Here is a 25,838-nt window from a genome sequence, read left to right on the forward strand (position 1 = left end):
TCGTGTTATCGTGTTTAAACGTGTATACATGACACGTTTATTAACCTATTAAACATTAATAGTTAAAGACTATTTTAACCTTATATAAATAATTTTTAATAATTAGTTGATGTGTATTTTAACCTTATATATGATAATGAATTTTATGTATGTTATTTATATTAAATTTTATTATTTTTGATGTTATTATTACTATTTTTTTGTTATAATTATTTTTATAATTATAGATTTTAAATTTAAATAATAAAATTATATTTAATTATAAATATTTTTATTTAATCGTGTTAAACGTGTTAACCGTGTTAAACGTGTTAATCGTGTTAAACGTATTATTAATCGTGTCGTGTCGTATATTGACACATTTAATAAACGTGTAAAACGTGGTAATCATGTCGTGTCGTGTTACACGTGTATTAAACGTATACGTGTACGTGTTTTAAATTTAAGACACGAATATTAAACGTGTTGTGTTCGTGTCTAAACGTGTCTGACACATTTAAGACATGAATACACGAATTGCCAGGTCTACTCTAACATACTTCCCTGTCTTCTTCTCCTCTACTTTTCCTTTTTGTTCCCCTTCTCCACCTTCTCTCTTTTTCTCTTTCTTCCTCTGTCTCTATTAGGAAACAACGATGGTTTAAACAACATGGATAATGAAGAAAGAAAGCCCTAGGAGACAGAAGTGTGGGAGAAAAAAAGAAAGAAAGACAAGAACAAAAATAACAAAAGAGAAAGAGTACTTAGGAAGCTTTCACATACAAACCCAAAATACTCCTATGAAAACATCAAAAGATCAACAAAAGTGTCAAACTCTAGAGCTCTCAGTACATGAGACTTATTATATAGTAGACAATAGATAGTAAAATATTAAGAAATATTCTATAATCTAGTGCTCTTCCAATTGCATTTTAGGTCATTATTTTTTTAGAGCTATCTACTATCTACTTATAGTGAAATGCAGTAAAATGTTTAAAATAAGATGGGAAAATAAATTTCATTGAAATATATCAATTATTTTTTTAGTTTATGAATGGTTTTTTGTTTTCAAAGTTATTATAATCTATTCTAATTATTTATTTTAAAATAAATTTAAAATAAAAAAAAGAAATTCTATTGAAGAAATGCGTTCTAATAGTTCTAAGCATATATATATATATATATGTCCTTGGACTATGATTAAATTCAAAAAGAAAAGAGAGACTAATAAATGTTTGAATTCAAAATTTTATGAAAAAAATCTATATGTTTGGTAATTTTTGATATTTGAATTTAAATAATGTATCGAATAAATTATAACAAAAAATAGATTTTATTGAATAAAATTCCACGTCAGTATTCCTTATTTGGCAACCCTGTCAATGAAAATTTGTTCAAGAAATTCAATTTTCTTTTGGGGCTTTCTTCCTTAATCTTTTGGATCATTGGGCCAACACAGGGTTTAAAGGTTCAAGCCCTCGAAAAGGGCCGTTCTCATCTTCTTCATGTTTTAACCTCCAAAACTCCAGCCGCCCTTTTCACACTCTCGGCTTCCCTCACGCTGCTGTCGCCGGTTTTCCTACCGCCACCGTCTCCTTCTCTCTTACCCCTTTTGCCTTTCTTTTCCCTCCTTTTTCACCGAAACTTACTCTTACAAAAAGAAAAGAAAAGTAAGAAACGGGTGAGTGAAGTGAGTGAAGGAGATGTCGAGTCGGCCCGAGTTGCAAGCCCCGCCCGAGATTTTCTACGACGATACTGAGGCTCGAAAATACACTTCCTCTTCTCGTATTGCCGAAATTCAGGTTCACTTGAAATTTAATAATTTTCTTTTAATTTTTGGTAGCAATTTATTACCTGTTGAAATTACAAAGTTTTAAAAAATCGGGTTCTTGAAAAATAGACGAAGCTTTCTGAGAGAGCGCTGGAGCTTCTCGCTTTGCCTGATGATGGAGTCCCCAGATTGCTCCTTGATATCGGTACATATTTAGTCTCTCTCCATATAAATATTAATATTAAACAATAAATTATGCATAAGTTTTGACTTTTAATTTTGAGTAATTTGTTTTTATTTTAGGGTGTGGATCAGGGCTTAGTGGGGAAACAATAACTGAGAATGGACACCAATGGGTTGGTTTAGATATTTCTCAGTCGATGCTGAGTAAGTTAAATTTTAAATTTGTGGAAACTTACTTTTATGGTGCTCATTTATTTTCTAAAAGGAAATGAATGTAAGAGTTTTTTTTCTTTTTCTATTTCCAGATGTTGCGCTGGAAAAAGAGGTAGAGGGTGACTTATTACTTGGTGATATGGGTCAGGTATTTGCCAACAATTTCAAGCTTTTCAAATTAAAATGATGATATGAATATATCTTTCTGAAAATAAACACTTTATTATAATATTTTTTTTTCAGGGTTTAGGACTTCGTCCTGGAGTTATCGATGGGGCTATAAGTATCTCCGCTGTTCAGGTATGCTTTTGGTTCATATTTTGCTTCACCCTTTTAAATAATTTGTTGTCAAATCTATTGAATTATATAAAATTATAACTTTAAACATTTTTGTTGAGTTCTTGACTGAGTTCATTGTTGTCTTCTTTGTCTTATTTTATTCTTAGTCCTTAACTTTAGAATTTTACTTGTTTTAATTAAGCAGGAGTTTTCCTTGTATATATCTAGTAGATTGATTTACACTTGAAACTTTTTCATACGTTTGGGAAGAGAAAAAAGTGTACAAATTAGCTATGCCTTTAATGTGGCTTTGACAACTAGATAATTTTGGTTTCCTTAAGAGAAATTTTTAGCAATGGTGTTATACCTGTAGTTAACACTCCAACGCCTCTTTATGTTATTATCTCCTTATTGTTTTTTATATGTTTAAAGATCTCAAATGTTGCTTTTTTTTGTTGTCATATTTTGAAACGTTGCTTTAATTTTTGTGCATGAATTTGTTCATTGAAGTAATCATTTCTAGGTGAATGGCACTTTCACACTTGTTTTGCTTTTGCCTAAAAGTTACTTGTGATTCTATTTTAAGTATTTATTTATGAGATTTCCTTTGTTAGTAGTGTGCATTATAAGGTTATCCTTTTAATGAAAGAGAAAAACACCCAGGCTATTGTTTTCCCTTATCATAAAAATTCAAGGCTATTTTACTATTGTTGTTAAAGAGGTTAACTTCGTAACGCCTGTCGGAATAACCTTGAGGGTCCATGTATGGTCAACAAATAAAACATAGGGATAGGGTGAGAGTGCAGATTACGATTTGTTTGTTTTTGTGTCTTAAATTTATGAATGATGAGAGGAGCAATTAAGTTTGGATTATTATCAAGTAAAGTATTTACTCTAGTATTAAATTTGATTACATCCCTGCGATTAAGTGTATAATTTCTCCTCATGGTTTTGCAGTAAAAGTCTTTGAAATGTAGTTTGGTGATTTGTGAAGAAAGAAATAATTATTTTTCTTGAACTTTTAATGAGTTGGAATATTGATATTTTTTTGTGCAAAACTTCCCTTCAATATTTGTAGAAATGAATGGAGGAATAAATGTGACTTAAGCCTGCAACTTATGATCACCAATGGTTTCAACTTTTCAGAACCTTCATAAGCTGTTTTCTTCGAATTGGTTTTGTATACACATAGGTTACAAGCAAAGTAGATGAAGCATTTTTGGCTTGCTCATTTTTTTTTCCCTATGTTGCTCTGCCATGCAGTGGTTATGCAATGCTGACAAGTCCTCTCATGAGCCAAGATTGAGATTAAAGTATGTTGTGGTTCTTATCTTCTTAATTTTCATGAACCAAAAAAGACATACCATCGATACATGCAAATTGAATATGCATTTTGGCCATGTTATTGTGTTTTGATAATTCTCATAATTTTTTAGGGCTTTTTTCGGATCATTATATAGATGCTTAGCGAGGGGAGCAAGAGCAGTGCTCCAAGTATATCCTGAAAATCTAGCCCAACATGAGCTGATTTTGAGTTATGCAATGCGTGCTGGATTTGCTGGTGGTGTGGTTGTTGATTTCCCACACAGGTATGACGTAATTCTATGTGAGTAATTTTATGATGGGCTCTAAAATTGCCTTCTTTTTATTGTGTCTGTGTGCATGCTTAGGGGGAGGGATACTTGGAGTTAAAGGCAGTTATCATAGGTACTAAGAGATGTCTATATTCCATGAAAGCATACGCTTCCTTCTGTGCCTTTGCTCACTGTCAATGAACTTGTTTTAGATTGACATGTTTATGTATCTCAGTGGACCATTTGATTTGCGTCATTTGTTTAAATGAATTAAGATTTTCATTCCCCATTTGTTTGGCTTCCTGTAAGGCGAAGGAATGTATTGCATGAAATAACATCTCATTATTACTGGTTATATTTTATGCTATATTGTCCTTTTGTGCATATTTATGTTAGTATTCTGCTTCTTTTTATCTTATATATTTCCCATACTTTGCATTTTCATTTTTCTTTATATTACATTCGACCATCTATTAAAATCTATCTTCTTTGGTGGTGTAGGGAAGCTTCTATTTCTCCTAATGAATGGAATGTAATTTTAGTGAAACTATGCATTTATGAGTTTTAGTAAATATTCTAAAACCACATAGGAAAGCTCCAATACAACATCCTGTTTGTTAAATAGATTGAAAGGTTGGTATTTTCATGATGTCTTTTGTGCCACTCTAACGTGACGATAATTTTCTTCCAGTACCAAAAGTAGAAAAGAATACCTTGTCCTCACTTGTGGTCCACCATCCCTCAGCACAACCATTCCTAATGGAAAAGGTGAAGATGGAGAAAGTTGCTCTGATGATGAGAGCAGCGGAGATGAAGAAAATCGGACGGTGAGTTATCATATCACACACTCTAATACCCTTTTTCTGGTCAAGGCTTTCCCTTTCTCTAGAAAAGACAGCAATAAATAAATAGATAAATGGCATGCACTATGATTATTATTTTGTGCTTATTCATGAGTGTTGTGGTATTTTTGGGGTTCTTGCAGGTTTGCATTTCAGACAGGCACAGACCGAGGAAAAAGCAGAAAATAAACAAGAGAGGCAAGGGCAGAGAATGGGTGTTGAGGAAGAAGGAACAGATGAGAAGGAAAGGTAATGTTGTGCCCCCAGACACCAAATACACAGCTCGGAAACGGAAGTCTCGCTTCTGATGGCTACATTATTATTAGTATTATATCTAAAGCCTTTGTGACGGGGAGGGGTTCTATAAGTTTTGCCGTCTATTTGTTGACATGTTACTTAAGATGTTGTTTGTTTGTTTAAATATTTAAGGGAATATGGTACAAAAAGCCAAAAGCTTTGGTTGCATTTACCTTTTCATGTAGTCAGTATCCAATATGTAGCATTGTTGTTTTAATGTAAAGTTAGGAACCAAGTGTATGGAAATTCATCTTCTCTACCGACGAAAATTTTATTTGTTGCAAGAGAATTTCAGATTTTGATTCAGGCATGTTCTGCCTATCCTGTTGTGTTTTTTCTAATCTTTACCAATTGAATATTGCAATTCGTAATTTTTTGATCATTAATTTTAATTTGCAAATGTATAAAAAAATTTTAGTTCATTGGAAAAATGTATTTATTAATTTTGTAGTGTTGAATTAATAATATTCACTTTTAATTAATAAATAATTAAAATAAGTAATTGTATGTTTTCAATTTTATAAAAATTATTTTATATTTTTTAGAAATTTAATAATTTATACATAATAATTATTATTTAAAAAATAAAAAAATCAATGGTAACATATAATGCACTTGAGTAAAACAAAATTATATGGAAAGTAATAAAAGTAACCCTTCATATAAACCACTAAGAGAATGAAAATTACAAATTTGTCCTTTTGAAAATTCAGTTTTAGGAGAGAGTATGGAGAAGTGGGAGTGAGAGAGAGGAGGCCGCCAGCAGCAGCAAAAACATCATTGGATGGCTGGATCAGGACTGCTGAGACCGGAGACAGCCAAGCTCGCGTCGAATTAGGCGCGGCAACTTGTCGACACCTCCCTCACCTTCTCTACCTTCTCGCCTGCAACTGGAGGTATCTGACCTAAACTAACCACTGATGGTTGGCCAGATGGAGGGTTTCCTACACCCCTTTTTTCCAGGTTGCCCGTTGTCGGTGCTTTTGTATATATAAAAAAAAAGACAATTTAATTAAGGGTAAAATAGGAAAAACAAACATTTTCAGTAATTATTCCGTTTTGAACACTAGCAGGTGGGTTTACCTTGTCTTGGCCCATTAACCTTACACCACGATAATTCCCCTTGTCGAAACGCTTACTTGTTGTACGCATCAAAGCTAAAGCATCAAAAACTCTCTTTGAGCAGACTAAAACCCTTGTTGGCGCCGTTCTCTCTCGCTCTCTCACCTTCGCATCGCAGCCATGGTTACTACTTAATAAATCTCGTTACCTTTTTTTTTCCATTGCTTTTGATCAATCGCAAAAATCTCTTGTTTCATTGATTTTCTTTTCTTGTTGAATTTGCAGTCTCAGCAACCCGATAAGAAGCCTGAGACTGAAGAAGACCTTGAACGCAAGAAGAAGAAAGAAGAAAAAGTCTTTTTTTATTTTATTTTTTCTTTTCCATTTTACTTCATTTTCTACTATGAAATGTTCAATTTAAGTTTATAATCATACCAATCTGGATTGGTCTCAAGTGTCCTTCTTTAATCCTACTTCATTTTTGTACGATAGGCGAGGGAGAAGGAACTGAAGAAACTCAAGGCCCTTGAAAAAGCTGAGTTGGCCAAACTTAAGGTAGCAGCAAGAAACTCTGCTTACTAACTTGTGAAACTGTGTTGTATATGCGGTTAGTTTTGGTTTTAGCAATTTTAAAATCATTTGTTGTATTTTTGTCCAAGGCACAACAAGGATCGAATGCTCCGAAAAAGAGTGCAAAGAAAAATGTCAAGCGAGAAGCCGATGAGGAGAATCCACAGGATTTTGTGGATCCAGATACTCCTTTGGGTGAGAAAAAGAGACTCTCTTCTCAGATGGCCAAACAATACAGTCCAGCTGCTGTGGAGAAGTCGTAAGTGTGGAAGTTCACTTGATAGATGATTGTTAGTTTGGTTTCAAAGTTAATTTTTTTTTTTTTAACTTATGCATTCTTTGTCTCTGTTTGTTTAGATGGTATGCGTGGTGGGAGAAATCAGGGTTTTTTCAGGCTGATGCAGGCAGCTCAAAACCACCATTTGTGATTGTATGAGTCTAATTGGAATTTACCATTTTTTAAACCTAAATCTGTGGTTCTTTAATAACTGGACTCATTTTGTAGGTTCTTCCTCCTCCAAATGTGACTGGGGCCCTACACATTGGCCATGCCCTCACAAGTGCCATACAGGTTGCACAGTAGAATGCTCCTACTGTATTTTTGCTTCGTGCCTTTTACATTTTATTTCATTTGTGTGAATTTTATTGCATGCAGGACACAATGATTCGCTGGAGAAGAATGTCTGGATATAATGCATTGTGGGTACCTGGTGTGGACCATGCTGGGATAGCTACACAGGTTGAGTTCCTTTAGTATTTAATTGGATCAGTTGAAACTTAAGATTCATTTCTTTTTAATTTTGCATTGTACTTAATTACTCCCTTTTCCCCTTTGCTTGTCATATACAAGGGTGACTTGAAGTTACTCTAATGTAAAATGTTTCAGGTGGTTGTGGAGAAAAAGCTAATGCGTGAAAGATGCTTAACGAGGCATGATGTTGGTCGTGAGGAATTTGTAAATGAAGTGAGTTTAGCTCTGAACCCATGCCTTTTAAAAAGTGTTAGCTCTGAAAGTTTTACTGAGTTTGAACCCTGAAATCAAGTTGGAGCTTATTAATTTTCCTATCCAAATGTAAAATTCTTGTGGTTTTGTTGATCTCATAATCATTAGGTTTGGAAGTGGAAGACTGAGTACGGTGGTACCATTCTGAGACAGCAAAGGCGAATGGGTGCCTCCCTTGATTGGTCTCGTGAGGTAAAACATAATGACATGCTTAAGTGTAAAACTTGTTTCTTTATATTGGCTATTGGCTATATGGTTAAATTCATCTTTGGTTGTTTTATTGATATGCTTCTCGTGTTTCTTGCTGCTTTTCATTCTTATATTCTTATTTACTTTTCTCAGTGCTTTACAATGGATGAGAAGAGGTCGAAGGCTGTGACGGAAGCCTTTTGTCGTCTTTATGAGGAGGGTCTTATTTATAGGTATGCTTTACATGGGAACATACTTTATTATAAGACTTCATAACTTAGAGCTTCTTAGCTGCAACTTATAGGTTAATACAACAAACAATTGCGGTAAATCTTGAATTTACTTAGGTACCCTGTATAACTCAAAGTGTTAAGAAAAATAGAATCCCAACAGCATAAACATTACCCAGGGGGGAGTGGGGGGGGGGGGGGGGTGGGCATGGTAATAGGCAGTAGAAGGGAAAGAAAAGAAATTTTAGGATCTTTTCTCTTTTGCTAGTTTATTATATCACTTTCTTTACGTAACCTGACAACAGATAACCAAAATAAAAAAAGATTTCTTTCATCCTCTTCTATCTTTTGTGCCTTTTTCCCCTTTCTAGTGAAAATAAATCAAACAGACAAGATTCAAATATGTTTATGAAACAATCATATTACATCAAAAAGCTAACCCAGAACTCTGGATTTCTTTGTCATGGTTTTTTAATATATTTCCATGGTACTCATGGTGCTGAGTTTCTGAAGAAAACTCTTTTAAGAAATTGTTTCCGGTTGATTTCATTTTTCTGATGAATGGCAAGTGTTATGCAAGTCTTTTCTCATCGAAGGGAATTGCTGTACGATATCTTCATGCTTTAACTGGTTATATCTTTTTCACTGTACTAAATCTTATATATTGTTATTCCAAAAACAAAAATTCTTATATTTTATGATTGTTCATAAGCTTTTGTCTTTATCATTACATTGCCTCTTAAATTTCTCTATGCCTTCTACAGGGATCTAAGGTTAGTGAATTGGGATTGTGGCTTGCGAACTGCTATTTCTGATATTGAGGTAAGTCATTTTCTTTAGGTTATTTTTGTTTCCGCATCTTCTGCTGCATATCTTGAATTTGCTTGGTGTTTGTAGGTAGATTATACAGACATCAAAGAAAGGACTTTGTTAAAGGTCCCTGGTTACGAAAAGCCAGTGGAGTTTGGTGTATTGACATCATTTGCTTACCCTTTGGAGGGAGAGCTGGGTGAAATTGTTGTTGCTACTACAAGAGTGGAAACAATGCTTGGTGATACAGCTATAGCTATTCATCCGCATGACAAGAGGTACAGTCATCTGCATGGTAAATTTGCAGTTCATCCTTTCAATGGGAGAAAACTCCCAATAATCTGTGATGCAATTCTAGTTGATCCGAGTTTTGGAACTGGTGCAGTTAAGGTAAAAGTTCAATTGTTGACTTTGAAATGCAATAGTTATATGTTTTTCAATTCTTGTTTTGTTTGCTTTTGGTTTTCACTGTCTTCATGTTTTGTTTGATTTTTGTTTTCATTGTCTTCAATGTTGTACAGATAACTCCAGCTCATGATCCAAATGATTTTGAGGTTGGGAAGCGCCATAATATTGAATTTATTAACATTTTTACTGATGACGGGAAAATAAATAGCAATGGTGGACCAGAATTTGCTGGAATGCCACGGTTTAAGGCTCGTGAGGCTGTGATTGAAGCATTGCAGAAGAAGGTATGTTTGATATCATTGATCTGTATCTGGGAAGACTTGTCTTTCAGTTTGAGATCATGCAATTTTTATAAATATCATTTTCTCTGCTGCAGTGGTATGGATAGTTATATTTCTTGATTATGGGTGTGCTACCCTCCTTACACCCCACTGTGGGGGCCAAACATAAAAAGAATAGAGCCTTTTCATACTGTGCTGGATGTGCTAGATGATCATGTTTTACATTTGCTCTCTACTTAGGATCACATATTTGGTAAACCCCAGCCCCAGCAAAAATAAATAATTAAATAAGAATAACTAACATGCCTAGAAGGAAGTTGCTAGAAGGGAGGGTTATGTTGATTGCATCTGGATTTATGGCTCCTATTCTGAACCGTTGGGATTTCAGCATTACTTCTGATGTAGACATTTTGCTATTGAAGAGTTGCAAATTGAGAAGTAGAATTATTGCTTAATTTTATTTAAACTGTAAATTGTGGTTTGAGTTGTCTTTAGCCCCAAGAAAAGAAAATGTCGTCAGTCTTTGGATGAAAATAAGACATTGATGGTTCTATGGGATTAAAGAAGGCTTGATTTGTTATTGCATGATTAAAAAAACCCTGAAACAAGGAAAAGAAATCTAAAATCCAGTCAATGTTGTGCATCATGGCATCATGTATGCTGTAAATCACATACATTCTTTTTGGTCGGGTGGGTGTTTAATATGAATCATGTAAAATCTTTAAGCTGTAAGCCAGTGCAATTTGTCACCTTATTCTATGCACGTATATGCATCATTTTTGGCCTTAAATAATTTCTTATTTCACACGTGCTAGATCTCAAATTCATTACTATATTTCTTATCATTAGAAATTGTATAGAGGAGCTCAAAATAATGAGATGCGACTTGGCCTTTGTTCAAGAAGTAATGATGTTGTGGAGCCAATGATAAAGGCCCAGTGGTATGTTAACTGCAGTAGCATGGCGAAGCAGGCTCTTGATGCAGCCATGGATGATCAAAACAGGAAGCTTGAGTTCATTCCAAAGCAGTATACTGCTGAATGGAAAAGGTACCCATTTAGTATTTTTTTTTTCACTTGCTGCCAATGTGTCATAGGATACATAAATCTTGCCCAGAGTATTGTGACTTTTTGTGTTGGACGTTGTCAGATTCTCATATTTGATCTAGACTGCAGCATTTGATTAAGCAAAGCCTAAAAAAAATGATGAAGGAAACTACAGATTCTACAAATTTTAGATTAATAACTCTTGTTGCTTTCTATGGAAATGGCTCAATGGCAGGGGTTAAATTTCTATTATAATTCGGTTATATAATCTTATTATATTGGCCGCATAGCATGAGTAATAGGTTCCAATCATTGCAGATGGCTTGAGAACATACGTGATTGGTGTATTTCAAGGCAGCTTTGGTGGGGTCACCGTATTCCTGCATGGTATGTGACACTGGAAGATGATGAAATGAAGGAACTTGGTGCATATAATGATCACTGGATGGTTGCTAGAAATGAGGAACAGGCTCTAGCGGAAGTTAAGAAGAAATTTCCTGGGAAGAAATTTGAGATGTTGCAAGATCCTGATGTACTTGACACTTGGTTTTCTTCTGGTCTATTCCCATTATCTGTGTTGGGATGGCCGGATGATACAGATGATCTAAAAGCATTTTATCCAACTTCAGTCCTTGAAACTGGGCATGACATTCTCTTTTTTTGGGTTGCTCGAATGGTTATGTTGGGAATTACGTTGGGAGGTGACATACCATTCAGGAAGGTGAGTGCAATATTTGTCCTAAATTATATACAGCACTCTTTCGATGGTGCTTCTGGTTCTTTATTGATTCCTTGATTATTTTCATTTTTTCAGGTTTACTTGCATCCTATGATCCGAGATGCACATGGGCGTAAGATGTCGAAGTCTTTGGGAAATGTAATAGATCCTCTTGAAGTAATAAATGGAGTATCACTTGAAGGTCTTCACAAGAGGCTGGAGGAGGGTAACTTGGATCCTAATGAGCTGGCCACCGCCAAAGCAGGGCAGGTGAAAGATTTTCCCAATGGTATTGCTGAATGTGGTGCAGATGCTCTCCGGTTTGCTCTTGTTTCTTACACTGCTCAGGTTCATGCTTCTGTGTGCTTATTCCATTATGATTTATTTCCACTCACATTAAAATTTATATTCATCCTGAATTTTTCTCAAGTGAGCCTGCATCTGGCAGCTAACTTTTTTTTTTTTGGTTATTTTCTCATTTTAGTCAGATAAAATAAATTTGGATATCCAAAGAGTGGTTGGCTATCGTCAATGGTGTAACAAATTATGGAATGCTGTTCGTTTTGCTATGAGTAAACTTCCAGATGACTATACTCCTCCACCAACCATAAATCTGGGGACAATGCCTTTCAGTTGTGGTTGGATACTCTCAGTGTTGAACAAGGCTATATCAAAAACCGTAATGTCATTAAATGCATACGAATTCTCAGATGCTGCGACCAGTGTGTATTCATGGTGGCAGTATCAATTCTGCGATGTTTTCATTGAAGCAATCAAGCCTTACTTTGCTGGTGATAATCCAGCCTTTTCCTCTGAAAGGAGTTCTGCACGAGATGCTCTTTGGGTTTGTTTGGAAAGCGGCCTGCGATTGCTTCATCCATTTATGCCACATGTTACAGAAGAACTGTGGCAACGTCTTCCAGGAGTCAAGAGCCACACAAGGAAAGAATCTATAATGATATGTGAATTCCCATCACCAATGGAGGTAAGCCAAGATTCATTTAGCTAATACTTCTCTTGGCTTTGGTTAACCTGACAACTGAAAATCATGCTGACTGGGAACAAAGTATTTGTAAAAGTTTTATGTTTAATTTCAGTTTTTGTGAAATGGGTGGTATTTTTTCCCCTTTGCAGAGTTGGACAAATGAAAGGGTGGAATATGAAATGGACCTGGTGGAGTCCACTGTAAGGTCTTTTAGGTCACTTAGAGCAGAGCTGCTTGCTAAGCAGAAGAATGAAAGGTAAATATGTGATGCTTCTTTCTTTTAGTTTTAATTTTTACAGAAGCATCTTTTGATTGCCTTGATATAAATTACAGCATCTATATGTCCATTTCTTATTTTAAGTCACATGATCAATAACAGCTAAATTTGATTAATATATTTGATTCAGGTTACCTGCCTTTGCATTCTGTCAAAGTGAGGAAGTCGCAGAAATCATTAGATCTTGTGAATTAGAGATCTTAACCCTTGCCACGTTATCATCATTAAAGGTATTTTAAACAATCTTTCTATTATGGGTTACTGTTTTTTATGCTTGTTATATATTGCAGCATATTGAATAATGGATATCATTAGTGGACCTAGCAATTCGTGTTTTTATGTCTTAAACATGTCAGACACGATTAGACACAAAACACATTAAGGTTAAACACGAAGACGACACGAATACTATTTGTATTTTAAATTTGAAACATGTACACGTATATGTTTAATAACCGTATAACACGACATGACACGACACGATTAATAACACGATTAACATGTTTAACATGTTTAACACGTTTAACACAATTAAATAAAAATATTTATAATTAAATATAATTTTAGCATTTAAATTTGAAATCAATAATTATAAAAATAATTATAACAAAACAAAATAACAAGAACATCAAATATAGCAAAACAAAATTTAAAATTAAGATTTGGACATGACATAATTGTATTATTATCTTTATAAAATTTAAAAATCTTATTAAAATAATTGTTTAAAATTATATAAGTAAGGCTAAAACAGCCTTTGACTATTAATTTTTAACAAGTTGATAAATGTGTCATGTATATACATTTAAAAGTGATAACACAATTAAAACACGATAACACGATTAACACGATTTATTAAACGTGTTACTCGTGTCTAACATGTTAAGACAAGAAAATTTTCGTGTCTTAAACGTGTCAGACACGATTAGATACGAAAAACGTAAGGCTAAACTCAAATGTGTTTAATCCCGTGTATTCTCGTGTTGTGTTAACGTGTTGTGTCTAAAATTGCCAGGTCTAATCATCAGTTTCAATTCAGAATTTCAGATGATTTTGTGGTTAATGTTTAGAGTGATTTTTAAGTTTTGCAAATGACAATTCTGCAGGTTCTACTGAGTGGTGTAGATGAGGCTCCAGCTGGATGTGCATTTGAGAATGTCAATGAACACCTTAAAGTTTATCTGAAGGTTCACGGAGCTCTAAACGCAGAAGCAGAACGTGAGAAGATCAAGAGCAAGATGGATGAAATACTGAAGTAAGTGCTATCTATTTAAGAATGATATATGCATGTATACTTGAGTTCATCTTTGATTTGATAGATGTCAACATAGCAAGAGAGTTGCCAGAATTTACTGTTTCAGTGGTCTTTACTTGTGTGGTGGTGCAATAAGTAAATGGTTTAAAGGATGAAATTTGATGATTGTAACAGGCAGCAGGAGAAGTTGATGAAGATAATGAATGCATCTGTGTATCAAGAAAAGGTTCCAACTCATATCCAAGAAGAGAATGCTACAAAGCTGGCAAAACTTCTCCAAGAATTTGAATTTTTCAAAAAAGAAAGTGAACGAATGGAATTTGAAGCGGAGCAGCGAAAGTGAGGATGACCTCTTGAGTTTCTCCGTTATACATCGTTTTTCTATGCAACGATTGTTACATTCTAAACCTCATCAATACATTGTCGATTTTGAGCAGTTAGTGGGTTTTTCCTGATGCACGCCACGTTTGTCATGCAAGATTTCTCAGTTAGGTGTATTAAGAGGTTTTTTTTAATGAAAGTTTCATTCAGAATCTATGGTTAGAAATGTGCTTAGGATTTCAAGTTCTTGGTAACATCTCTATAGAAAATTTTGGTCAAAGTACTCCGAAAGACTCTGTATTATAGGTTTTTGTCAATTTAGTCCTTTTATCTCAAAAATGGTTAATTTAGTCTCTATTTTAAAATTTTGTGCAATCCAAGTCCTTTTGTTGAACTCTGGTCAAATTGATTGTTGAAATTGACCATTAATGGCGTGCACTGATATGTTAGATAATGATGTGGCGTTGATGTGTTAGGTTAAAAAATTGTTTTTTGAAATTTTGTTTGAAAAAAAAAATTGCTACGAGGTCAAATTAATAAAAATTATAAAATATAAAGATTAAATTAAATAAAATTGTAAAGTATGGGAATTGAATTGAATAAAATTTTATAATACAGGGATTAAATTGAATAAAATTTTATCGTATAAAGATTAAATTAAACACTTTTATTATTTTTTGTTCAACATTACATTTGTACAAAAAAATTATATTTTACACAATTTTTTTAATAATTAATAATGATTTAATTTTTCATTTGTACAAAAATTGTATAAATTAATTATATTGCTTAATTACAAAAAAACAAGGCTAGTCACAACAAAAATACCTTTTGTAACCGATAATTGTCAAAATTTGTAATTAATAATAAATGAATTCCTTTCTAGAACCAAGTAGGGTAACATAGATGAAGTTACAAAATCAAGGAGGGCAACATAAAGACATTTAAAAATCATTTCAATATTTTTCAAAAAAAATAAACTCAATACAAACATACGATATGATATAAAGTTATGCAATGAGAGCTAACTCTTTGTCATCTCATAAATAATTCAATTTAGTCATACACAATTGTCATTTTACGTATGAAAATGATTGTCAATCGCCTATCAATTTCTCTAGGTTAGAATTATGAAAATGATTGTCAATCACCTATTAATTTCTCTAGCTTACAATATGAATTAAAAAGGTCAAAACTCGTACAAATAAGGTTAAAGATTTATATTTGATGCATTAACGTCGTTTTTTTTTTAATTTAGAGGAAGGAGATTTAAATCTTACTCTTTAAGTAGGAAATCAGACACCAATCAATGAATCAAATGCTTATGTGCATTAACACTGTATAATTTTCATACATTATCAAATCATCAGATGATGTCAATTCATTATAAAAGTGAACTTAAAATTTGTAAGAATTTGAAATTATAATATTAATAATTTTTTAAAACAATACTACAAATATAAAAATAATTTCTTTTCTCTCCAACTTCCTCTTAAATGTTATTTTTTTTAATCTCTCCAACAATGAAGAAACCTTGCATGTCTATACCAATCAGATGCATCGCTTTCAAAGTATCCAAGGTGTGATTTATCTGTCTTTTAGGTTCTAGTTTCTGGCTTATTGTAATATCTTAAAAACACTAATATACTTGTCTACAACCATAACTCAAGAATAAGGGGTGTATGACAGGGTAGACAAATAATAAGATTATGAATTATGGGAGAAAAAAGTTGATGAAAGGGTGATGTGCTTGGTGATCTAAGGCTTTCCTTCATGATTTTCATAAGAAAAGACACCAAACAATAACCAAAGGAGCCTTGAGTAACCTTTGAGAGAGAACTAACAAGAGTCAAGAATCTATATATGTTGATATGCAGATATTGTACAAGAAGTCTTTTAGAGAGAAAAAGAATTTAAAAGTTCTTGTACTCTCACATTTTGTTCAAATTAGTTCCTGTACTTAAAATCAAAGTAATTTAATTTTTTTAATTTTAGGAATTACTTTAATTTAATTTCTTTCTTAATGACATTCAATTTTGGCGTTAAAAGAGATGACATCAGCGTTGACATGGTTGCGAAATGTGATTGACACGCTAATGTGGGACTATCACGTCAACATGTTAGGGTGTCACATCACCCAACCATATTTAAAACGGTTATGCCACGTGTCAAACCAAGAAAAAAATTTTCGTCCAAAAAAATCAAAAGGATTAAATTGAAGAAAAAATTTAGAGTATAGGGATTAAATTAGATAAAAATTCAGTATACGAGGACTAAATTGAATAAAAATTGGTAATTAAAGAAATGCCACGTGGCTTTTTTAGTCAAATGGCATTAGAGGGGACTATCAGGCTTTTGGATTTCATTTCTCCCTAACCTTGATAATTAATCCTAAACAATGGCTAAACCCTAAACCCACCACTATCCTCACCAGAGCCATTAACCCCTAAAATTTTGACCATCTGAAATCGAGGGACAATGATACACCGAGAGTGAAACCTAACCTAAACCTTAAACTAAGAGTCAAAAGTCGAGAAGCTTTAAAATCGACAAATCGACTTGAAAGCTTGAAACTGACAAACCTTGAAAGCTTGAAAGCTTGAATTCAAGGGTGCTTGAAAGTTGAAACTAAGAAAGTTGATAAGTGAAAGCTCGAGAGAATGAAGGAAATTGAGAGAAGGAATGGGAAAGGAAAAGGAAAAGGTAGTTGGTTTGGAAGAGCAAGGTACAGATTTATCTTGTTGCTGATGAATAATATTAGGTTGTGTTTTTAATGTTGGCCAAGATTGTGTTTTGTTTTTTTCATTTTTTATTGTTTATAACATTAGGTTGTGTTTTTAATGTATGTTGATTTGGCTTTGTTTTTTTAATTTGTTATTGTTGTTGATGTATTAATGTATGTTGATGTATTAGATAAGACAAAAAACATAGGAAAACAGTAATGCACAAAGATTCTCGTTGATTCAATTTCCAACTTTGACAGATTAGATGATTTATGTGGGTACTTTGACCAATTAATGATAGAACTAATAAAATATTAAGAGGAAGAAGATACTTATATGAGAAATTTCTTTTCTCCCTAAAATTCAAGAAACTCCTAAAAATTGCAAAACAATAGAACCCTAAACCCTTTCAGAAGCAGAACGTCATATCTACTAGCATCAGTTATTCAAGAAACTCGTGAAAATTATGAATAAGAGTATTTAGGTTGCATAAGCATTCACCAGATTTGCATAAGCCTTATACTTGATACACTTTTTATTGTATATATTTTATATATTATTAGTGAACTAAATATTACCTTATAATTAATAAATAAATTTAAATTTAAAATATTTTTTAAAAAATATACATAAGTTTATGTATGAAATTGTAAAGTATGCATTATTATATAATGTTATCAATAAAAGTTGTATCCATATCTACACTTTTATAAATTATATAATAGATATAGATAATATAGTATAAATCATATACTTCAGCCATTTTCATTATGCTAGTGCATATTTAAAATGTTTTTCAAATTTTCATCGTAGCAATATGTTTTTGGTGGATTGGTAGAGTGTAATTGAGTTTTGATTCATCTTTTTGGGGTTTTATATAATATATTAATTACATGCAATATTAGATTAGTTTGATTAGTATAAGAAACACGTTTAAGGTGGTTAGGGCACATAAAGAAGAGTATGATGTTGTTGCTATTATCCATTTTGAAAACATATCTAATAGCAACACCTCAAAGTGTGTATGGAACATTATAGTATGACCCTCCAAAAATAGGGAAAAACTTAAGAAAATTGAAAGCACCCATGTCAAGAACATATTGATAAATGAAATTGACATGTGATGATGTGATTGGAACAAAATTGATTTAATTCACTGAATCAACTAGTTTAAACTTCAGTTTAACTAAGTTTTGTTCAATTAAGTTGGGTATAAAAACAAAATAATATGGAGCCTCAATCATTTAGTTAAGATTTAGATATTTCTCAATAACACATTTAAATTCTCATAGACCTTTGTTGATATGTGACAATACTTTCTATGCCAGGTTAAAACAAAGTTGTTAGTTTTAGAGCTATGCTTTCTAGATTTATAGCTTGCATGCCAAGTTGGTTCTCATCTTTGTATTTTCTTGTGAGATGATACTTATAGTTAGTGTTACTAATATGATGAATTAAGAGAACTTTTAGTTAATGTGATGTTTGTAACACATCAATTGTTTTTTTCCTAGACTTCACAGTACTCACATGTGTAGTATTTGTTTAGATCTGTTAAATTGTGGCTTTTAATTTGCCATGCCTAAGTCTAGAGATTATTGAGTTGTAGTATATTCCTGCGTCTATTATTTTGATTCATTTTTTTCTGCATTCATCACACAACAATTTATTCAATAAGTTATATAAGAAATAAATGAAAGAAATGCTTGCAAATTATGGTAAAATACACTTGAACCATGTGAAATGATTACCTTTCATGGTTTAATAATAAGTTGAGCTTGCTTAATCCATGCTTGGACCAAGAATGTTGGTTATCTATATGAAATTGAAGCTTCTTCATTAACAATTTTAATGTTCAATCCATGCTCAGATAGTGGATTTGTATTTGTTAGTATGTTGATTGAGTCTTTAAATTTTATCATGCAGATAACAATTGCTTTCAAATATGTTTTCATCATAGGAGGGACCTTAGTTCCTGAACCCAAATTTGTATATAGAAGTAGGACGAGGAAGATGGTAGTTACACTGAATATCAATACCATCTGACTTTAATGCAGATGGTAAAGGTTTTAAAATATCATTTAAGATTGATTAGAAGCTTATATTATGAAGATGGGAGTGGTTTGAGAGCAATTTTAGATGACAAAAGTGTCTTTGATATGTGCAGATTGCTTAAGAAGAATGGTGTTCTTTCTATTTATGTTAAGCATGGGGACAATGCTCAACAGGGTACTCTAATGCCTAAAGCACTAAATGAGGATGTGAAGTTTCTATCATCAGATGATGAATTTGGAAATGGTGATAGTCAAACAAATGAGAATGAAGAAAAAGGTTTAATGATAATGAAAAAGGTTTAAATGAAGATTATTTTGATACAACATGGTTAAGTGATGAAGGGGAGGATGGGTTGGCAATGACTTAGGAGAAAGTAAGAGAATTTAAGGCAAGTAGAGATAGGTTGCTAACTGCCATATCAGAAGAATTAGATAGGGAAAGGCCATCTTAATCAATAGTTGCAGGCCTATTTGAAGTTACTGGAGGCCCCTTTGAAGCTACTGGAGGTTGATATGAAGCTATTGGAAATGTTGGAGGCCCAACTGCCAAGCCTTCAAGGACAGAACAACATGGTGATTATATTGACTCTAGTGACCTAAAGAGTTATATTTCTACAAGCTTTAGGTCTGAAGCTGATATGGCACAAAGGGTCAGGTTGAGTGAGAGATTCTGTACTTTAGATCGACCGATATCGAACTTCTTTATCGGTCAATCTTTCAAAGATCCAGGACATTTCAAAGTTGTTCTATCTGAGTATAGTATGGCTAAGTAGTTTGCTTTCATCTACAAGAAAAATGACAAGGTCAGAGATAGAGCTCAATGTGCTACAATTGTCTATAGGTGGGAGAGACTAGCTTCGAAGCATAGGAATGGTAACTCGTTTAGAGTGAAAACCTATCTTGGAACCTACAATTAAGAATAAACGAGTGACAACAAAGGTTTTAGCTAGGAAGTTAAAAGACAAAATCTTCAAGATACCATTCATAAGGGCAAGACAAATTAGAGTGTTATTGAGAAAATAGTTAAGTGTGGCATTTAGTTTGACAAAGGCTAAAAGGGCCAAGTTGAGAGTGATAAAAGAAGTGCTAGATAATTATGTAAAGGAGTTTGAGGATTAAGATAGTATGCTGATGAGCTTTTGGAGACAAATGAAGGATCAACCATTAAAATAGAGGTGGATAGGTCTACACTAAATGAGGCAACAATGTTCCATCAATGGTATATCTGCTTTGGGGTACTGAAGAAAATTTTTTTCAAAGCTTACAGAGTTATATTTGGATTGGATGGCTGTTTCTTGAAGGGTTTAGTTAATAGACAACTTCTGGTTATCGTTAGTCGAGATAGGAACAACCAAATGTTCCCCCTTGCATGGGCAGTGGTTAATGGTATCGAGAACAAAGACCATTGAAAATGATTTTTGGAGTTATTATATGCTAATTTGGGCTTTGAAGATGGAATGTGGTGGACCATCAAGAGTGGCATATAAAAGGTGTTTTTTAAATATAAAATAGTAAATAAGACTATTAGAATTTTTTTAATATAATTTGATGTTATGTACTATATGTATATTTTATATCTTTTGTATGAATCTTTTTAGTAATCACATGCTAGAAATTCTAATATGAATTTAGTGTTTAGCTTTTACATTAAAATAAATACGCATGTTGCAAATTATCTAAGCATCTTTTACCACCATCAAGATTGTAAGTTTTATCTCTTAAACTTATGCATAGGTTGCCATCTATGCATGATCTTTCAAAACATTCCCAATTGTTCACAAATTTAAAAGAGGAACAGTAAGATTGCAAAGCAAAATAACAGTTTATAAATAACTCAAACTATTTTTATTTTCTGTTTATAAAAGTCACTTTTTCTAGTATTTATTTTACTCAAAACTTTATCTATTTTGTCTACTCTAGTTTGAGTTATTAATGTCTTCGTATAAATGAGATACATATGAAATATATGTCCACCCTACTTCTTTGGAATCTTTTATAGGCAGACAAAGATACAGATGAAATATATGCCCAAATGAGCCTGTAACTAGTGAACTCTATAAGCTTCTGTAGTATGAAATATGTTTGAAATTTCCTAGATATTTAACATTGACAAAAAGAACCCCTTTCTGCTAGCCTTGTATAGTTATTAGGACTATTAATAAGGCATTTGGCACTGTCTACCAAAAGTAAGTCTGAATCTTTTAATTGTCTTAACTTTTAAGGTCACCAAAAATATCTCACTTAGTGCTTGTTTGACTTGGCCTTTTTTCAGCTTATCTACCTCTTAAAAGCAGAAGCTAGGCCAAATAGGAATTTTGAGAAGCTCTTTAAAAAAAAAAACAGTTTTTTTTATGGAACAAATTTTTTTTTGTAAAAACAGAGCTTAAGAAAAAGCTCTAGAGAGGAGTTTTCTTTTCTTTGTTTTTTAAAAACATGTAAGCTTATCAAGAAATACCCCTCTCTCTCAATCAATCTCCCTCTCCTCTCCCTCTTTTTGTAAATCACCTTTCTCCAACACAAAATCGTGATCTCTCATTCCTCTACCTCTCTATACAATACTATTAAAAAAAAAAAAGGTCCAGTAACAGAATAACAAAATCTAAGATTTTTTTGTTCTTACAAAGATTAAAAGAAAAGAAGACTCAAAATTCAAAGTTGCATTCAGGTACCACTTAAAGGTTTTTTTCTCTTCTTCACCATAAAATCTAATACTTTTGCTATTATACAAGTTTGAGGGTTATTTCGTATTTTTATGAATTGTTGTATTTTAACATCTAAAATTGTATATAAACTTGAAGTAGATTTGTTATACTTTGGTTTATTAGGTGATTGAAGATGGCATGCTCTTTATGGTAATTTTAACCAAAATTAGAGCTTATATAATTTATTTTATCAAACAGCTTATCAAATATCTTTAGCTTAATTTTAAAAGCTATTATTTTTCATAAGAGCTTCAAAATAGCTTTTAAGCTAAAAAAAAAAAGGGCAGGCTAAATAAGCTTTTAATGTTTGAGCAAAACAAATTAAATTGCTTTAATTAGTTATAAAGATTAGGATTTAGAATGTGGCTTTAGGATTACATATAATGGGTTCATGCTATTTGATCCCACCCTCACCTGACAAAAAACCACATCAACTGCTTGAGATGCCTCAACCCCTTGAATAAATTCATATTCCAACAATATCTTGCTTTTTCCTTTCACTTTTGAACTTTTTCTAAGTGAGTTCTTTTTACGATTTGACTATTATTGTAAATTCATGTTGATATTGCCACATCTAATTGGTAAAACTTCTATATTATGATATATGCACTTTTCTTCTATAGTATGATATTTAAGATTGAAAAACTTGTAAATAAGACGTGCAATAGATTTATTCTTTAATATATATTATCTTATTATCTACCTTATTTATTTTCTTGTTGCAGGGGCTTTCAAGTGCTATCAATGAGTTACTTCCTTTTATTGAACAATAAAAGTGTGCATGACACATCTGCACGAGGTGGGGGAAGAGGTTCAGAGATGAAGACTTAAAGTTTCAATTTTGGTGATGCATTTGATCTCCAAACCAACTAGAGTTCAAAAAGCAAATGGAATTTCTGTGCTCCATCAATGAGGCTGCACACAACCACTTGATTGAGAACTGGTATGTTGTGCACTGGTGTCAAGCATTCTTCTCTAATTTCTCCAAGTGCGATGTCATTGACAACAACATGTGCAAGACATTTAATGGAGTTATAATAGAAGCAAGATACAAAGCAATCATCAACATGTTCGAGGATATTAGGCTTTATGTGATAAGGAGATTGGTTCAAAATAGGGAATACGAGGATGAAGTGAAAAATTGAGTATGGGCCTTGTATACTTAACAAATTAGAGAAGTTTAAAGGGTTGGAAGCTAAATGGGAGGTGGATTGGAATAGGGCCATTTGTATGAAGTATTTTGGGAAAATCTTGAAAAGTAAGTGAGGGAGAGTTACATGATGTCTTTCTAGCATGCAACATGTAACTGTCAAGCTTGGGACATTAGTGGAGTGTCATGCAAACATGCCATCAGTGCTATCTATTATGAGGGAAAGAACCTTACAAAGTATTTGGTAGACTATTTTAAAAAGAGTGAATACCTTAAGGCTTATGAACAACTGTTCCATCTTGTTAGAGGGCCAATGTTTTGGTGTTCACAGAATGTGGAGGTTGTCTTACATCTATATGTGAAAAGATCTGCTTGACGACCTAAGAAAGAGAAAAGAACAAGGTGAAGGGCCAAAGAAAAGGATGTCGAAGGTCTGAAGGATAATGAAATGCTTTGTTTGCCATTAAGAAGGACATAATAAGTCAAATTGTCCAATGCTCTAGGTAAGTGTTATCTATTATGTATCTTGTTGCTTGATTTATTTATTATTTATTTTGCTAGTTACTTATTTTTTCTAATTCACATGTCTAGGTCAGACAAGCACACAAAAAAGTCATAGTCAAAAAAAGAAATCTTTTGCTAGTAGAGCAAATGAAGCTGCTGCTGGTGCACCAAGTGAACCTGCTACTAATGCACCAAATGAACCTACTACTAGTGGAAGTCAACTAGCTACTGGTGCAAGTCAAGGTGCTGCTAGGTCTATTGTATCTATTGCTGTTAAGAGGGAAAAAAAAAGGTTGCTAAAAGAACCCAATCTATTGCTACAACTATGGAAGGCTTCAATTCAAAAGATGTTGTTGTCCCAAGACTAAAATTAAAGCATGCAAACCTTAAAAGAAAGGGGATAACAGCCTATAGACACTAAACCCAATTTGCCTAAACACTTACAGCTCCTTTAAGATAGATTTCTGTTATATATGTGAGTAAAAATTTAGTCCTTATTCATGTCATGTTGTTTTATGATTTTGTTGGTTGGATGTTTGATGATCTAATGTGTATGCATCTTTCAATAAGCTCGAAGGCCAAATCAATTTGGTTGCTGTAACTGGCCATGGGAATTCAAGGTTATTCATATCTAGGAGGTAGCTATTGGTGAGAAAAATTGTGACTTACATTATGATCATATTGCTCTAGCATTATTTTTGCGATTCTAACACTGATTTTGTTAATATTGCCATAGGAAATTTCAAAATAGAAGCGATCAGTAGATCGGATTCGGTTGCTAATTTGCCCACTCAAGAAAGCATTAAAAAAGGTAAAATACCTCAATCCCCCTAAGTTTTAATCGAAATTTCAAAGGGTCCATTAGTTTTCAAAATAGATACTCTGTCCTAAAAGTGTAAACACCATTAATAAGAATAAGAAATGACTAAAATACTTTTTTTCTTTATTAATTAAAAAATTATTATTATATTTTTTTGAAAAAAAAAAGCATTGATCAGTGCTCTCTTACTTTTTTAAGTAATCAAAAAAATAATAAAAACTATATAATAGTAATTTTTAAAAGTAATAAAAGGTCAAATTGTCATTTCGATATTATCATGTCATCAAACTAATGGAAACACTAACAGTTGACTAACGACTGGACCTATGTGTCCAGTGAAAAATATTTTTTTGGGCATGGTGTTTATTTTGAAAACTAATTGATCTTTTGGAATTTCGATTAAAACTTCTGGGCATGGGGGTATTTTATTCCATTTAAAATGACTAGAATTTGTTGTGGTTTATTGTATGGTTTATATGTTGTCCTTGCATAATTAGATGATGTACTTGTTTTTGTTACTAAGTACTTAAATGTTGTGTAAATGTTGCTGCCATGTTTTTGTCAATATTATATGTATATAGGTGGCTTTCTTTTGTAATTGGTATATATTGTACAAGGCCTTTATTTGATTTAGGTCAAAGTACTGTTAGCTTACAAACCTCTTGTAAAGGTTATATATATATATATATAGAGAGAGAGAGAGAGAGAGAGAGAGAGAGGTGCTTTTCTTTCCTAAGAAGATAAGTGTTCTTGCCGTCTCTTCTTTCATATTTAATTATATTTATAATTGTCAAAGTACCTTTGAAAGCAACGACCATAATGCTAATATATGGCTCCATTACTTTTATTTTTAGTCTAATATATGTATTATTGAAATGATACCAACAAGAAAAGACACTTAATAATCTAAAAAGTGTTTTAGCTATATTTTTTAATTCAATTTAATTTCTAAATTTTAATCAATTTAGTCCTTGTACATTGAATTTTTATTTAATTTAGTCTCTGTATCCGAAATTATTTCTTCAATTTAGTCTTTTTGATTTTTTTTTGAAGGGAATTTTTTTTCTTGGCGTGCCACATGGCACTGCCATTTTAAGTATGGTTGGATGACGTGGCAATGCCACATCAACTTCTTAGTCACATCTCCACTGCCATGTTTGCATTGACGTCTTCCCTTTTAACGGCCAAATTGGATGCCATGAGGGACAGGAACTAAATTAGAGCAATTCTCAAAATTTAAAAATAAATTGCTTGAATTTTTAGTATAGGAACTAAATTGGACAAAATGCGAGAGTACAAGTACTGGGTGGGTATTGTTACAAAAAAAAAATTGTTTTAATCTTTAATGTATTTATTAAAAAAATTATTAATATTTAGTTTTCAATCTCGAAAATTTTTAAATTTATTTTATAATCAGATGTCATCATTTGATAGCATGATAGTGTGCATAAAATATAAACTTATTTTTATTTTTAAAATTTGTAACATTTACACACATTATTATTATTATTATTATTATTATTATTATTATTGTATTCACTATTAGGGTTTTTGAGCACTTAATGCAACATAGGGATGAAAATGGATCACACATA

General features: G+C 32.6%; 2 protein-coding genes across 2 annotated transcripts; both read left to right on the forward strand.

The window, feature by feature from the left end:
- On the forward strand, nt 1,452-5,407 carry LOC18589344 (probable 18S rRNA (guanine-N(7))-methyltransferase). Its single transcript, XM_007014272.2, has 9 exons — nt 1,452-1,781; nt 1,880-1,955; nt 2,054-2,137; nt 2,239-2,294; nt 2,390-2,446; nt 3,689-3,738; nt 3,862-4,014; nt 4,691-4,826; nt 4,985-5,407. Exons 1-9 carry the CDS (start codon nt 1,683-1,685, stop codon nt 5,147-5,149), a joined length of 876 nt encoding a protein of 291 aa, XP_007014334.2. The 5' UTR covers nt 1,452-1,682; the 3' UTR covers nt 5,150-5,407.
- LOC18589345 (valine--tRNA ligase, mitochondrial 1) lies at nt 5,877-14,576 on the forward strand. Its single transcript, XM_007014275.2, has 21 exons — nt 5,877-6,383; nt 6,486-6,554; nt 6,693-6,755; nt 6,860-7,029; nt 7,128-7,200; nt 7,276-7,341; nt 7,426-7,509; nt 7,657-7,734; nt 7,882-7,965; nt 8,116-8,195; nt 8,957-9,014; nt 9,090-9,392; nt 9,524-9,694; nt 10,541-10,740; nt 11,056-11,458; nt 11,552-11,803; nt 11,940-12,440; nt 12,590-12,696; nt 12,848-12,947; nt 13,824-13,972; nt 14,147-14,576. The coding sequence occupies exons 1-21, from the start codon at nt 6,381-6,383 to the stop codon at nt 14,313-14,315; spliced, it is 3,183 nt and encodes a 1,060-aa protein (XP_007014337.2). The 5' UTR covers nt 5,877-6,380; the 3' UTR covers nt 14,316-14,576.

This window comes from Theobroma cacao, chromosome 9, assembly GCF_000208745.1.
Source record: "Theobroma cacao cultivar B97-61/B2 chromosome 9, Criollo_cocoa_genome_V2, whole genome shotgun sequence".
In the NCBI taxonomy this organism is placed as follows: domain Eukaryota; kingdom Viridiplantae; phylum Streptophyta; class Magnoliopsida; order Malvales; family Malvaceae; genus Theobroma; species Theobroma cacao.

Excerpts from the sequence above, each read along its gene's own strand:
- LOC18589345 (XM_007014275.2), top strand. Across the intron at positions 7,966-8,115 it reads CCCTTGATTGGTCTCGTGAG|TGCTTTACAATGGATGAGAA; the intron begins GTAAAACATAAT and ends TACTTTTCTCAG. Across the intron at positions 8,196-8,956 it reads GAGGAGGGTCTTATTTATAG|GGATCTAAGGTTAGTGAATT; the intron begins GTATGCTTTACA and ends TGCCTTCTACAG.
- LOC18589344 (XM_007014272.2), top strand. The coding sequence starts at position 1,683 with ATGTCGAGTCGGCCCGAGTTGCAAGCCCCGCCCGAGATTTTCTACGAC. Across the intron at positions 2,138-2,238 it reads TATTTCTCAGTCGATGCTGA|ATGTTGCGCTGGAAAAAGAG; the intron begins GTAAGTTAAATT and ends TTCTATTTCCAG. Across the intron at positions 4,015-4,690 it reads GTTGTTGATTTCCCACACAG|TACCAAAAGTAGAAAAGAAT; the intron begins GTATGACGTAAT and ends ATTTTCTTCCAG.